Raw genomic sequence first — 15,131 nt, 5'->3', positions numbered from 1 at the left:
CAGCTGGGGACCTGGCCTACCACCTAGGCATGTGCCCTGACTGAGAATCAAACCGGGTGCTCAGCTCACAGAGCCACACCAGCCAGGGCTGGAAATGCAGGATTCCTAAGACTTCATATTACTTAGACATGGCAAGGGCATTCTAAGTTGCTAGCTATTCAGGAATTGTATTAAATATCCAATACAGATTTTAATATTTATAAGACTGGGATCCAAATGGTTTATTCTCAAATAATGATGTATTTAAAAGAATATGGCCCAGCAATTTCAAAGTCCTTGTTGAACACTGCAAAAATCTTCAGCAATGATTCTTAAAATTCCTTCTTTACTCTCCTATACATCACTCATGCCTCCTGTTCTCAAAGTCCCTGGAAAAGTTCCCATTCCTTATCTAAGGATCCTCTTGCTCCCTCCATTCTACCTTTCCTCCCAATTCCCCATGCAAAAGCTCTAGAACTGGTTTAGTAAGGAAGAAACTGCCTTGGATGCAGGCAGAGGAAAAAGATTAAGACAGACAAAACTAGGAATTCTCTCTAGCCCTGAAGGGAAGGAGGAGAAAGACAGTGGTGCACTAAAAATTTGTATCCAGTCATGGGACATTTTTAATGGTGATTTTCAGCATTAATGGTGTCTTCCATATGAAGACAACTAGGCTAAAGATAATAAATACATAAAAAAGAATAGACTCCCAAGTATTTTAAAAGAGAGATAATGGCTAATGTTCCTATTTATGAATCTAAAAAGTCAATAATTTAGTTTTGCGTCCCCAGTACAGAATTAATCCCTTAGGGGTCAATTTTACTCGGGGAGTTATATTATTATCACAAATAATTAGTTGATTCTTGGACACCCTTAGCTAGCTCAGTGCCACCTCTTCGGTGCATCCCCATGCGTCTCCCATGATAGATTGTGACAGGTGCGGTGACACTTCAAATATTCATTCTTTTATGAAATTCTGTTGACCCTGGCACAAAGCCATTAAACTGTCTATTCACATTTGCTGCTCTACCAGATGAAAATCTTACACGGTTTTTCAGACCAGTATTGCTTGAGACAGATAACTACATCTAAACACATCTAGCGACACAATTTCTGCTCAGCAGACAGCAGACAGTCTCCCTCAGAGTATTGAATACAGCTTTAAATTACCAAAGAATGCTACTTACTGTAGCAGGGGTCTGTGCCAAAAGTATAGCTATAATAGAAATTCAATAACTGAACCTAACACCAGTCATTGGGTCATAAATTTTTTTCTTCTAGAACATGTACACTGGGCAGCTGGCTCACTTTCTGGAGAGGCTGGGTGTTCCTGTTGCTTTGCATTCTTCCCAACCTGGGGAAGCATTTACTCTTGAGTCAGTTTGAAACTTAGGACACACTCTTTCTGTTATGTAGGAAGCTATCACTTTTGTTTAACTCATAATTAAATCATATGGTGAACTGTACTAGAGTCCATACACTATGAAGTCTAGAGTTATCATTTGATGTGCTTTCCTCTCCTCTCCCAGGCTGGTGGAACAAGGATGGATGCCCTGGGCAGAAACTGCCACAGGATTCCCACTGGGGAAAGAAGAAGTTGTCCTGGAAGTCCTACCTACAGAAACATGGCGGGAGGACTGGCGGCACACTGGAAATGAGGAGTTCGAGTCTGCTGTAGAAGGTGTTCAAGTTGCATTTATTTTTGTATGAGTTATTCAGGTATCTTAGCAGTTCTCAGAGCCGTTTGTTTTGTAAAATATATTAGGTATTCAGTATAGCTGTTTTCAGGTTTATTATGCATTATTCTGATTCATGAAAATATTCTATTAAATGTAATTGCTCAGGTAATTACCTTACTTAATCTACAGCATACTTTAATTAACATTGCAGAAATCTGATTCAATCAATTAGGTTTGATCTAGTATAACTTAGCTGTAAATACTTTTCATGATGCAGCAGCCCAAAATAATTATCGAGAGCTAAGGTAAAACATGACACTACCTAAAACCGATGAATTTCCCATGTTAAGAAAGGAAGTCACAATTTGAATATAACCTTATTTAAGAAAGTAAACTATAAAGAATAGATACTTCTGTTTCCATTACTAGTCTATTATAAACAACCTCATAAGGAGTGTTAGAACATAAAGAAATATGCTTTATTTTTACAGCTATTCCCCAACAGTTAGCCTTGAGAACAAATGATTAAACTCAAGCAAGAGTCATCATTTTTTGCTTTGTTAATAGACTCATCAATATCTCATGATATTTGTTTACTGTTATGGGTTAACATTTGTCCCACTCACCGCCCCCCCAAAAAAAGGTATGTTGAAGTTGTAATTCCCCAGTACCTCATAACATGACTTTATTTGGAAATTGGGTCACTTCAGATGTAAGAAGTTAAGATGAGGTCACAATGAAGTAGAGTGGGCTCCCAACTCAATGTCTAGTGTCCTTGTAAGAACACCACCCTGTGATAATACAGAGACACAGAGCAAGAAGGCCATGTGAAAGGAAGGCTGAGTTTGAACTTGTACTTGTTAGCCATGGAACACTAAAGATAGCTGGCAACTGGCCAGAAACTAAGAAGAGGCATGGAAGGATTCTCCTACAGGTTTCAGAGGGAGTCTGGACCTGCTGGCACCTCGATTTTAGAATTCCAGCCTCCAGAACTGTAAGACAAATTTCTGTTGTTTCAGCCACCAATTTGTGGTACTTCGTTATGGTAGACCTAGGAAATTAATACACTCACTCAAACTAAGTTGAGAGCTATAACTCAACATAACCAGAATCTATAAAATTACTTTTAATAATTGTATGTGGGGAGGAAGTATCTTGCTAAATTAATTTTTTAATCCTCACCCGAGGACATGCTTACTGACTTTAGAGAGGGGGGAAGGGAGAGAGAGAGAGAGAGGGAGAGAAACATCCATCAGCTGCCCCTTGTCCTGATTGGAAAATGTACCTGCTACTTAGGCATATGTCCTGACTAGGAATTGCACCTGCAAATTTTTGGTTTGTGGGACAATGCTCCAAACAACTGAGCCACACCTGCCTGGGTTAAACTAATTTCTAAAATGCATGTGCTGTTTTTAGTTTGGTTAACTTACATTCCTGAGCAAGTGTCAACATAAATATAACACTTTTTGCTCCTAGCACCCCTCCACACACATAGCACTGAGCAGGGTGTCTTGAACATAAATCATCCAGCAGTACATTTTGTGGCTTAGTTTAAAAAGATTAGCCTATAAATATTAAAATACCCACTTATAGAACTTGAGCCTTAAATATATAGTGTTACTGAAATGTGAAAAGAATTTACATGAGCTTCATCAAGGCAAATTTTATCTCAAATCTGTATGTGATAATAAGGAAACTGTATTCCCAGCTAATTTGTGGATTATTCAGATTTTCTGTTGTCCTCATTTTGACTTTGAAAAAATATTCTTAGTACCTATGCTATGTGAAGGGCAAGAAAGAAAAATAATATAAATTTAAGTTATTAGTGTTAACTTACTGACAGATTTTATTACATAGGGTAGATAATAGATGGAAATTCAAAATATAAAAAATAAGTCCTGGCTGGTGTGGCTCAGTGGATTGAGTGATGGCCTGAGAACCAAAGTGTTGCTGGTTTGATTCCCAGTCAGGGCATATGCCTGGGTTGCAGGCCAGTTCCCCAGTAGGGGGTGCATGAGAGGCAGCCACACATTGATGTTTCTCTCCCTCTCTTTCTCCCTCCCATCCCTTCTGTCTAAAAATAAATAAATAAAATCTTTAAAAATACATAAAAAATGAAGCTTGGGGAATAACTGTAAATTCTTATTTCAAGAGCTGATTATCATTTGGTTGTTACAGGGGTGATAGTGTTTGATGGAAAGACATTACTATACACCAGCAAAGGATCTGGACCCAGACAGCAATCAGAGCAGGGGCTTTGCAGCTCGCTCCCAATCAAAGGGAAAAGCTTCCTGGCCTCAATGGTCCATGAAGGCCACCAGATGACACCAGTCAGTTGTGTGCATCTTTGTCAGATCCTTTGACAAGCAGCACTTTCCCAATATCGGAAGTCTTCATGAACTTCCAGTCCTCCTGGTTGTTCTGAGTACTTTGGCTTTTGCTTGTTCTATGGGTAGAAATAACTAGCTATACAACCCTCCATTCCTGATCATTTCTGAGCATTTACTGCCAGATGGGGTGAATTGAAGTTTAAATTCCCAGGTGTACTATTCCTAAGCAGGAATGAGCCTCAAACCTACCTGAGATCCATTCCTGCAAACATATAACTGGAGCTACAAGATAAAAAGATAAATTAGATTTATAAAAGAGAAAATTAACACTTCCTGTTTGTCTATTGTACTCTAGGTTCTGTGCTAGGCATTCCACATATAATCTCATTTACTATTTTTAAATTTAATTTTGATTTTTTTAACTGAAACAATGTACATGTTATAGACATCAAAAACTGGATGGTGAGTTGTTGGGGATTCATTAAAAAAATGATCTTCCTTTAAGGGGAGTATACTCTTGGTATGATTAAAAAAATAATAAAACCAGTCAAATTTTATGACAAGTCTCACATTAAAAACAGCAGTCCTCTCCTCCATCCTTCCTTACTCCCTTTCATTAGTTCAATGATTCATAATCTCTTAAATTATTTCTTCTAGTATTTACCTTCTTATTTCTAAGTTAAATGCAAATGCTGGTATTTCTTGTTTTTTCAGTTTTAGGTGTTGTCTATTGACTTCCTGCTCCAGCAAATGAGGACTTAGCTCTCCGATACCTCCTCTCCTTACATACACTTACTTCTTCCTGTCCTTTCAATATATTTATATCACAATTCTTGGTTAAATTAATATTTAGGGCTAACATTATTTAACTCTAACATAAATACTATTTATAGCTAAGTCACATGGTATACTATGATTATATTTCTTCCCTTACATTACTCATTGTTTTTACCAGAGTTAACAATTATATATATATTTGTTGTTTCCTTTGTTTCTGTGCTTTTATTACTAGTTCATCCCCAAACTGTCTGATGTAAGTGGAAGTTGCCTCTGAACATGTGTGTGGTCTGCTCATATTCATCTTGGAGAATTTCATCTGAAGTCTTCAGTACTCCTCCTCCTGTTCCAAGTTAGTTTTGCTGTAAGCCCGACATACAGTGGTTGCTGTATGCTGAATTTTCTCTTCACCATTATCTTTAGATTTTTCTCCATGACTTTCTCCTATGTCGGATTTCCTATTTTCTGAGATCCTACATCTTTCTCTTGATTTACTCCCTCATTTTGGTAGAGCATATTCTTCACAAGCTTCCTGAGAAAGGTACATAATTTAGGGCCTCAATTGTATAAAAATATTCTACCCTGACATTTCATTGATTGTTTTGCTAGGTATAGATTTTTAGGATAGAAAATGTCCTCAAAACTCCGATACATTTCTTAATGGTCTTCAAACTGCCGTGGTGCTTGAGAAGTTTCATGCTACTCTAGGCTTCATTCCTTTGTGATCATTTTGTTCCCTCTCTGAATGTTTTTAAGCTTATCTCATTTTTCCTGGTGTTCATGATACATCAGGTAAATCCTTTGAGAGGATTTGTATTTTCTTCTACCAAATACTTGGAGAATATAACCAATCTGGGATTAATCTGAATTAAATTCTTGGTTAGAGCTTTATCAGATCAGTTAGGTATAGGTTTCCCAAGTTATTCAAAAGTAGCCTCTTCCTATGGAACCTTTCAAAAGCTGAAATGGCAGTAAGTAAAGAAGTGATTTCCTCAGGGCACATCTTGCTAATGGATGCACAGGATAAATGGAGATGAAGCACAGATAATCACAGACACAGTTCAGAGGTCTGGTGGCTTGAGGCTGAGATGCTGTGTGTGGCTTCTCGTGAAGGAGCTTGGTGGGGCTGTTCTTGATGCAAAACAAATGAGAAATGCTCTGTTCGCTTTTCGTCTTTATTTGAAAATCCTCTTCAGATTTCTTTCGGCTAGTGAAAACGAGTACTGACATAGGTCTTTTGTAAAAGCCACGTGGTATAAAGTGAACTTCTGAAAAGAGGGGGATTCCTGTAGGCTGAATTCAGGCCAAAATCCCGGTGAGGGTTGACGTGTGGTTCCAAATTCCCATTGGCGATTCCCCCCTCTTTACTCTCACCAAAATTTGAAACTGTTCATTTTCCATGTGGTCCACTGGAGGTAGTATGGGGGCTATTTGCAATTTACCCTTGGAATTCCCAGAATTCCTGTGGAAGAATCTGCTATTAGACTTACCACCTTGGAGGAGCCTTGGGCTTTTTTCTCTGCTCTCATTCTCCACAAAGCTGTGAAAATTAGTCAGTACTCACTTGGTGTGATAATGCTCTCAGGATAATGGTGCACAACTTAGCTTTCTAGGTTCTTGCCTTTACTCAGTGCCTGGCCTGAGATTCCCTTACTTTTTTGTCTGAAGTGTCAAAGATGATCCAAAAATTACATTTTGTCCAGAAGTTTTAGTTATCTCCAGCAGTCCAGATACATAACTTGCCTTTCAAAACCTCAATTTTCTCATTTGAAAATGAGGATAATAGTAGTACCTCCTGTAGTATTTGAGGAACAATGTGAGATTATTACGTAAAGCTCTTAATGCTGTGTCTGGCACCTCAATTCATGTTTTCTCCTATTTTAAAAGTGGTATTTTTTTCTCTTCCTGTCAAGATGGCAGTGTAGGTAGAAAAGGCTCGCCTCTGCACAGCAACAACAAAATTACAACTAAAATATAGAACAACCATCACTCAGAACTGATAGAAATAGAGTTGATTGGAAGTGTGACAACTATGGAATTTAATCACATTCAGCCAGATGGCAGGAGGGGCGCAGATGTGGAATGGGCTGGTCCCACATCCATGTGTGGTGGATAAAATTTCGGGAGGGATATCTTGGGAGCAAGGAGTCCCAGCCCCACACCAGGACCCATAGCCTAGGTTCCAGGGTCAGGAAGATAAGTCTGCACAACTTCTGGCTGCAAAAACCATCAGGGATTGAGTCAGTTGAAGAAACTGCTGGAGCCCCAAGCAGTTTCTCTTAAAGAACTCACACGTGGACTCACCTACTCAGGCTCTCTCCCTCTGGGCTCGGGTGACAGGGTGGCAGCATGAGGGGCACCAGTGGCATGCAGGGGGAGGCTGAGGTGCCTGGCATCAAGGTGGCCATTGTCCCTTTTCTGGGCCCTCCCCCCATAGAGCCTGAAGACTGGTGCCTTTTTTAAGATTCCATCAACCGAGCTAACACTGTTTGACCTGCCTTGGAGATCCCCAGAGACTCCACCCCACCCAATTTACAGGCCCACCCAAGCTGCTTTTCCATATGAATAGTCTTGGCTCAAGCTTCACAACTTCCTAAATCCTCTCAAACAGGCCACAACTGGTCTCTGTGAGCCCCAGTCCAGGAACTAGCTGCCTAGATTCACAGCTTGGCTTCCCCTGGAAATCTCCAAGGCTAGCACAAGTACCAGCCATCTCAGGTTGCTGTATGACTCAGGCAGGGTGCCACCAGGCAAAACACAGGTAGGGGCTGACCTTGGCCTGACACATCCAGGAAATCCCAGGGGCAAGTACACTAAGGAGACAGCTACAGACCACGTAGGAGCATCTCCACTCTGCTCCTGTGCAGCTGATCCTCCACGGAGGCTGGAGGTTGGTGGTCAGTGGTCACAGCCAGTCCTTGCAGCTGACTGGCCTGGGTAAACCCCTCCCATTGATCTGCCAACAGCAACCAAAGCTCAACTACAAGAGGAGGGTGTACTCACCCCACACTAAGGGTTCACCTCGAGTACTCAGCTTGCATGATTGGGGAGACTGTGCCACTGGACCCTACAGGACACCTACTACATTAGGCCACACTACTGAGACATGGAGTCAAAGCAGCTCTATCTAATACATAGAAACAAACACAGGGAGGTTGCCAAAATGAGCAGACAAAGAAACATGCCCCAAATGAAAGAACAGATCAAAACTCCAGAAAAATAGCTAAACAAAATGGAGATAAGCAATCTTTCAGATGCAGAGTTCAAAATACTGTTTATAAGGATGCTGAAGGAACTTAGTGAGGACCTTAACAGCATAAAAAGGATCCATTCAGAAGCAAAGGATACACTAATTGAAATAAAGAACAATTTACAGGGAAACAACAGTAGAGTGGGTAAAGCTGAGAATCAAATCAATTATTTGGAACATAAGGAAGCAATAAACAACCAATCAGAACAACGAGAAGAAAAGAGGATCCAAAAAAACAAGGATAGTGTAAGCAGCCTGTGGGACAACTTTAAGCAATCCAACATTTGCGTAATTGGGGTTCCAGAAGCAGAAGAGAAAGAGCAAGAAATTGGATATCTATCTGAAAGAATAATGAAAGAAAACTTCCCTAATTTGGTGAAGGAAATAGACATGCAAGTCCAGGAAGCACAGAAAGTCCTGAACAAGATAAATGCAAAGAGGCCTAATCCAAGACACATCATAATTTAATGCCAAAGATTAAAGATAAAGAGATGGGACTATGGGTGTGGGAGAACGAGTGAGAGGTGAAGGGCTTAAGAAGTGCAAATAGGTAGTTACAGAATATCCATGGGGATGTAGAATACAGTATAGGAAAGGGAGTAGCCAATGAACTTACATGCATGACCCGTGGACATGAACAATGGTGGGGGGATTGCCTGAGGGAGTGAGGGGTGCTGAATGGAGGGAGGTGAAGGGGGAAAAGCAGAAGAACTGTAATAGCATAATCAATAACATATAATTTTTAAAAAGTGGTATTCTCAGAATCTAAACATAAGTGCTCTATCTTGCTATATTTTTATAGGTGTATGTGGTACACTAATGCCATGGGATAAAGCTGTGAATACTCCAAGGTCTTGAAAATTTTTTATTTATTATATTAAGGAATATAGTTATTGCTATTTCAAAAGAACCAAGTGATTAAACATCATTGGTAGGTCTGAATTGAGAATAGGTGATTTATTGAAGTAACATTCTCAATTTGTACATTTCATGAGACAAAAATAATTGGAAAACATCCCCCACCTTAGTCCAATGAGACTCTACTGGGATATAAAGTAAATGCTTTTGCTTACAAAAAACTAGGCTATGCTCTTATTTATTTTTTACCATTTTTTAAAAATTGCCACAGAGAGTTAAATTGCATGAGAAATTCCTTTAAAAGTCTAGAGATATGTTCACTCCAAGCAGTTGCCCCTCTCTTTAAAAACAATTTTCATCCACTGTCAAGTAGCTCTTGTGCAAAATCAGCTTTTCCTCTGGCGGCTGACCTGACCCTCAGGCCACATCAGGGACACTTCTTGAATAGGTGCACTGTGATATTCTTCACAGCGAGCATGGTCTCAGTACAGGTGGGTTTGATGAGTGCCTCTGGGAGCAAAAATCCAAAATGCCCAGTGTCACGGAGTTCAAAAGCAAATGTGTAGGGTATTCCGTTTTTGTAGGCCCAATCCATTGAGCTACCAGAACTCACATCTAGAATTTAAAAGGAAAAAAAAATCAGCTTCACTAAAGAGTCTGTATAATTTTCATAAATATATATGTTACTAAGCTACATTAAATTCTTTTGATACACATCATTTCAACAAGAATGATTTAACAGCAGTTTGTTGGCATCGAGCTCATAGACCTTATAAGTCATATCTGCCATCATCCTAAGTGTTGATGCGTTCCCAGTATAGTGACCTCAGATTTCTCAGCCTCAACTCCAACAATATTTGTCTCCACCTGCACTCTATTCACTCATAACCAAAACCATGCCGTGGACTTTCTTCCTCTTGTCACTCAGTTCTTCACTTCCAAGGTCTAAAATATTGAAATTCTGTTCCCCCAAATCCTTCTCATTTCTTGTACTTCTCCCCTCTTTTAAAAAATTCCTAATGAACTTGTTCTTTGCCTTTGCTTAAGTTTGTAGTTCACAGACTCTTCCCAGCCTTATAATTTCATTTTACTCTCTACCTGGCCCTGGTCAATTACTTCACTAAATTTCTCACCAGGCCCCCTAATAAGCCTCATCCATTCCTTTCTCTGCCTTGGTTTTGCTAATTCTCAATCTCTGGCCCAGTTTCTCTGCTTTCACACCTTGTGAGGTACCTGGAGAAATTCAGCTACCTTGCTATAAAGTCTTTGCTATAAATTCACACCAATTGCTAAAGTCTTTCTCTGTTCCCAAAGCTGCTCTAGGTTCCTTTTTTCTAGACCTCTACTTATGGAACTTTTCCCATTCTCTTCTAGTCCTGCCCCTCACTTTCTCATTGTCCCCATACTCCAAAAGTGCAATGTGCCCATCACCTCCTCTGCTGACATCACAGCCCTCTGAATTCTCCCCTTTAGCTCAGAGGAAGAAATGTTGCTCATCTTTTACATGTGTCATCTTTTGATCATTTTACATCTGTCTTCTCTGCTGGGGGACGGGTTCCTTCTCCAGGCCTTTGTTTCATTAATTAACCGCCCCTGTCCATCTTGCAGCATTGACCAAAATGTTCAAGTACCACTTTTCCACAGCACTTCCGTTTCATCATCCCTCTATATGCCATCCTCTTGTTCTCCTTCCTGTTGCTTTAAAACTAAAAGAGAATTGATATATGTAGTTTCTTCTGCATCCTCAGTCAGTTTCTACCTGGTTCTTGCTTCTACTTGTCTATGTTCTTCTCGGTAACACTTTCTTCTCAGTAAATATCAGACTATGACTATGCCTTGATATCAAGCTGCAAAGGTGAAGTGTAAGATTTTTAAAAATTAATGTCTTAGAATTGCTAATATGATGGGTATTAATTGGTAATGTGATTTTTCCCATTATTTAAATTAAAAATTTTTTTCTTTTTCTTAAAAAAGATTTTATTTATTTATTTTTAGACAGAGGGGAAGGGAGGGAGAGAGGGCGAGAAACATCAACGTTTGGTTGCCTCTCATGTGCCCCCTACTGGGGACCTGGCCCGCAACCCAGGCATGTGCCCTGACTGGGAATTTAACCAGAGACCCTTTGGTTCACCGGCCAGCACTCAATCCACTGAGCCACACCAGCCAGAGCAAAATTTTTAAAATTTTTAAATTACAGTTGATATTCAATAGCATATTAGTTTCATGTTTACAGCATAGGGATTAGACATTTATATGCCTTATGAACAGATCCCCTCTGATAAGTCTAGTACCTACCTGGAACCATTACAATATTGTTACAATACTATTGATTACATTGTCCATGCTGTACTTAACATCCTTGTGACTATTTTGTAACTGACAATTTGTACTTCTTAAACCCTTCCTGTTTTACAGACAGCCCCAAACCTTCTCCATCTGACAACCATCCGTTTGTTCTCTGTATCTATAAGTTTGTTTCTATTTTGTTTGTTTGTTTATTTTGTCTTTTAGATTCCACATATAAGTGAAATCATATGTATTTGTCTTTCTCTGTCCAACTTATTTCACTTGGTGTAATATCCTCTAGGTCCATCCATGTTGTTGCAAATGGCAAAATTACATTCCTTTTTTATGGCTGAGTAATATTCCATTATACACACATGTGTGGTGAGTGTGACCTCCTCTTTATCTGACCACCTACCGATGGACACTTAGGTTGCTTCCATATCTTTGCTATTGTAAATAATGCTGCAATGAACATTGGAATGCCTATGTCTTTTCAAATTAGTGTTTTATGTTTCTTTGGATAATACTTTGAAGGGGAATAGCTGGGTCATACGGTAGTTACAGTTTACAATTTTTGCAGAATCTCCATACTGTTTTCCATAGTGGCTGCACCAATTTACAATCCCATCAACAGTGCAGGAGGGTCTCCTTTTCTCCACATCCTCACCAACACCTGTTTGTTTATTTATTGAGGACAGCTTTTCTGACAGGTGTGCGGTAATATCTCATTTTGGTTTTAATTTGAATTTCTCTGATGATTAGTGACATTGAGAATTTTTTCATACGTCTGTGTATGTCTTCTTTGGTTCAATGTCTGTTTGGGTGATCTGCAACTGCTAGCTGCCTGTGCTGGGCTTGGAGGTGCCTGGGAGAGGCTATGCTGTGTATTGAGGCTGAATGCCACTAGTGGTGGCCTTGGGGCCACTTCATAGTAGATACAGAGCATGCTGCGGCTGGCCACTGCTTGTTTTGGGTTTGTAGACCTTTGAGAGATTTTAGTGAAGTCCGCAGCATGGGCCAAGTCTGGCTGCTTACGTGGAACAGCCGCTTGAAGTGGTTTGGGCTGGCATGTGAGTTGGGTGGGCAGTGTCTCAGGGAATTACCAGGGTGGGGCAAGTGGTATTAGCCAGGTAGGTAGAGACTCAGATTTGTCACCTGAGTGCACATACAGGCTACGCTAGGGTAGGGTTCAACAGGGGAATCAGGGCACCTGCCAGCACTTCTGTCCTTGGAGAGAGCTGCCCCTCTAGCTCTTGACTGGAAGCCAGTCAATTCATTTCCTCCCCATAAGTCCCTGGTGCTTTTTCAGCTGCTGTTCCTTCCCTGTGTGTGAGCGTTTGTGAGTGAGTCTGTGTTTGGGCTCTTTAAGAGGACGTCTGGGCCTGTGGCAGTTCTCTGTATCACCTGGACAAGTAGATCCCTGCTGATTTTCACAGACATATATTGTGGGGACTCCTCTTCTTGGCACAGGTGCTCTGGGCTGTGGAGTCCAAAGTGGGCTGGGAACCCTCACCTCCAGGGGTGGCCTCTGCAGCCAAGATATCCTTCCTGATTTGTAACCTCCATACTCGCGTGTGGAACCAGCCCATCTTGTGTCTCCACTCCTCCTACCAGTCTCCAAGTGGCTTCTTCTTTATGTCCTTAGTTATAGGACTTCTCTTCAGCTAGTCTTCAGTTTTCTCTCAAGGGTGGTTGTTCTGTAATTTAGTTGTAATTTGATGTGGTGCTGAGAGGAGGTGAGCATATCATTTACCTACTCCGCCATCTTGACTAGAAATCTGTAATGTGATTTTTTAAATACTATATTCCCCCTTTCATGGTGGCTTTATTGAAAAGTAGTTCTAAAAATGTCAGACTGAGACCATTGATCGTGGAGTATGAAAAAAGTTCTGATACTTAGGACATTATCATTATTAGGATAAACTTATTTGATAAGTAGTGTTGACAAACCAAGCTCTTCTGAAGGGTGAAGAAAGTAAGCAGTTATGAATATAACGGTAAGTACATTAAAGACATCAGGAGGAATTTGCCACCTCACTATAAAGCATAATTGGGTATCACTATCTGTACATATACACATGACCTGTGTGTGTGCATAACTTGACATGCATCCATGAACATTCAGATATTTAGGATTTCTCACTAGAGTCTGAACAGCTGTGGGACATGATCTAGTCTGATTTCTCACTTAACAGTTGTATATACCAAAGCCCAGGAGTGATGTCTGGGCCAGGATTGCATCCTGACTAGCGGCAGAATTAGGACTAGAACCCATGTCTCCCGATTCGTTGTCCAAGTTCTTTCCATATACCCAATTGTTCTTAATTAAAATATTTACTTTATGTAAGAAATATTTCAATCGCCTTTTAAGGGGAAATTCAGCTGAAGATGTTATGTAAGAAATGGAATTTCATAACAAGAATGGTGGGGGAAAAGAATAAAAGGGAAGCTCTTTTCAGGCTGAAACATTACTTCGTGATTTCCTCAAGGCCTATTTCCAGGCTTATAGTAGTTAGAATTGCTTAAGGAGCCTATTTTGGTATTTTCTACTGACATAAGATCTCAATTCAACTTTATAGTCATTACTATATGGCTAGAATATTCTCTGCTTCAAATTTGTCTAAATTGGTACAGTGATTTCTGTCAAGCAGTGTAAAAATAATCAGATATAAACTCCCTTCATCTTCCTTGGCTAATTTGGTAGTCAAAAAATTCACTTTTGTGGGGGACGCACACTCTCTTTTTTTTAAAAGGGAAGTCTTTATACAGGATATTGGTTCAAGAAATGACTCTAACATAACACACACAGGAAACTTACACAATGTGCTGGAGGCAGGTCCGTATCTATACCGTACCCCATACACCGATCGAAGTGCATTCACAGCTTTATAAGCTGCAGATTCCTGTGAGGAAAAAATGGAGAAATCATACCACTTACATCATTGCACTGAAACTTTTGGAAAAACCGGCATGTTGTTTGATCCTTATCAGTCATTCATTTGGAGAACGAGGATGGACACATGAGTTAATAGCTATATGTAATAATATTAGGTTACTCTTTGTCACATGCTGCATTTTGCAATATGTTTTAGAACACATTTCCTTCAACTGATCCTCACGACAAGCCAGTGATCAGTAATATTTCCATTTTACAGATGAGAAAGTCTCAGAGAAGTTAAGTGGTCAGGCTGGGGTTCCCCAGCAAGGGGGGTTGAGTTGGGATGAGGGGATGAGTACTCATATCTTCTGGCGTTCTGTCTTCTTCACATTAGTTCAGAGACACCTATTTCTGTAAATTACAAAATGCTTGATAGGGCAGGGCCCCTTTCAGTATTTAGCCATGTGCCTGTACATAACAGATACTTAATCGATATGTTTTGCATCAATGTTGAATGAGCATAGGTCAGCAAGAGTATCAACACAATCATATTGATCCCTAAGTACATACTTCAGTGGTGATGTACAAGGTATTTAAGGGACATGTGGATCAATTAAGAAGCTCTTTAATTCAGTAAGAATGACTTGTCTTATGGTACATGTTTATCCCTAGTGAGAACGGGAACAATTTCAGAATGCTCCATGACGTCTAAAGGTACCTACGCCTCTGACAGAGCTAGCTAGTAGGTCCCGGATGTAGAAGTTTTGAGGTGGAAGTCTTCCTACCAAAGCCAAAAACCAGAAAAAATATTCAACACAGTCAAAATTCTAAAAGGTGAGTATTCTAACATGAACTGGAATGATACCAACTGCTCTTGAAGACATTTCAAATGGTATAAAAGTGCACATTTCAGTAAGGAGCTAGAGAAGTATTGTATGACCAGTGAGAAGTAAAGAAGTATGTTGAAACCAGTATACAACGCTCCCATTTCAATTCTCCTGTGAATAATTTAGTGTGTCGGTTGAAGCACTCCGGGCAACAGGGGCTGTGTGTTAGACCCAGCTTCATCTTTCCGTCCTCACTCACCTCCAGGA

At 40.1% G+C, this 15,131-nt stretch overlaps 1 protein-coding gene across 1 annotated transcript in view; it reads right to left on the bottom strand.

Annotated features, from left to right (window-relative positions):
- Positions 1 to 9,202: 9,202 nt before the first annotated feature.
- The window catches only part of CPA6 (carboxypeptidase A6), a 69,782-nt gene continuing 63,853 nt past the window's right edge, over positions 9,203 to 15,131 (bottom strand). Inside the window, exons 8-9 of the mRNA XM_024572248.4 lie at positions 13,978 to 14,062; positions 9,203 to 9,488 (exon numbers count right to left, since the gene is read on the bottom strand). Coding sequence (XP_024428016.3) covers positions 9,301 to 9,488; positions 13,978 to 14,062 — 273 coding nt within the window. The 3' untranslated portion in view covers positions 9,203 to 9,300. The remainder of the gene's footprint in view (positions 9,489 to 13,977; positions 14,063 to 15,131) is intronic.

Source organism: Desmodus rotundus, chromosome 8 (assembly GCF_022682495.2).
Source record: "Desmodus rotundus isolate HL8 chromosome 8, HLdesRot8A.1, whole genome shotgun sequence".
In the NCBI taxonomy this organism is placed as follows: domain Eukaryota; kingdom Metazoa; phylum Chordata; class Mammalia; order Chiroptera; family Phyllostomidae; genus Desmodus; species Desmodus rotundus.
Note: the sequence above shows the minus strand (reverse complement) of the source record. Positions and strands in the feature narration are given on the sequence as shown.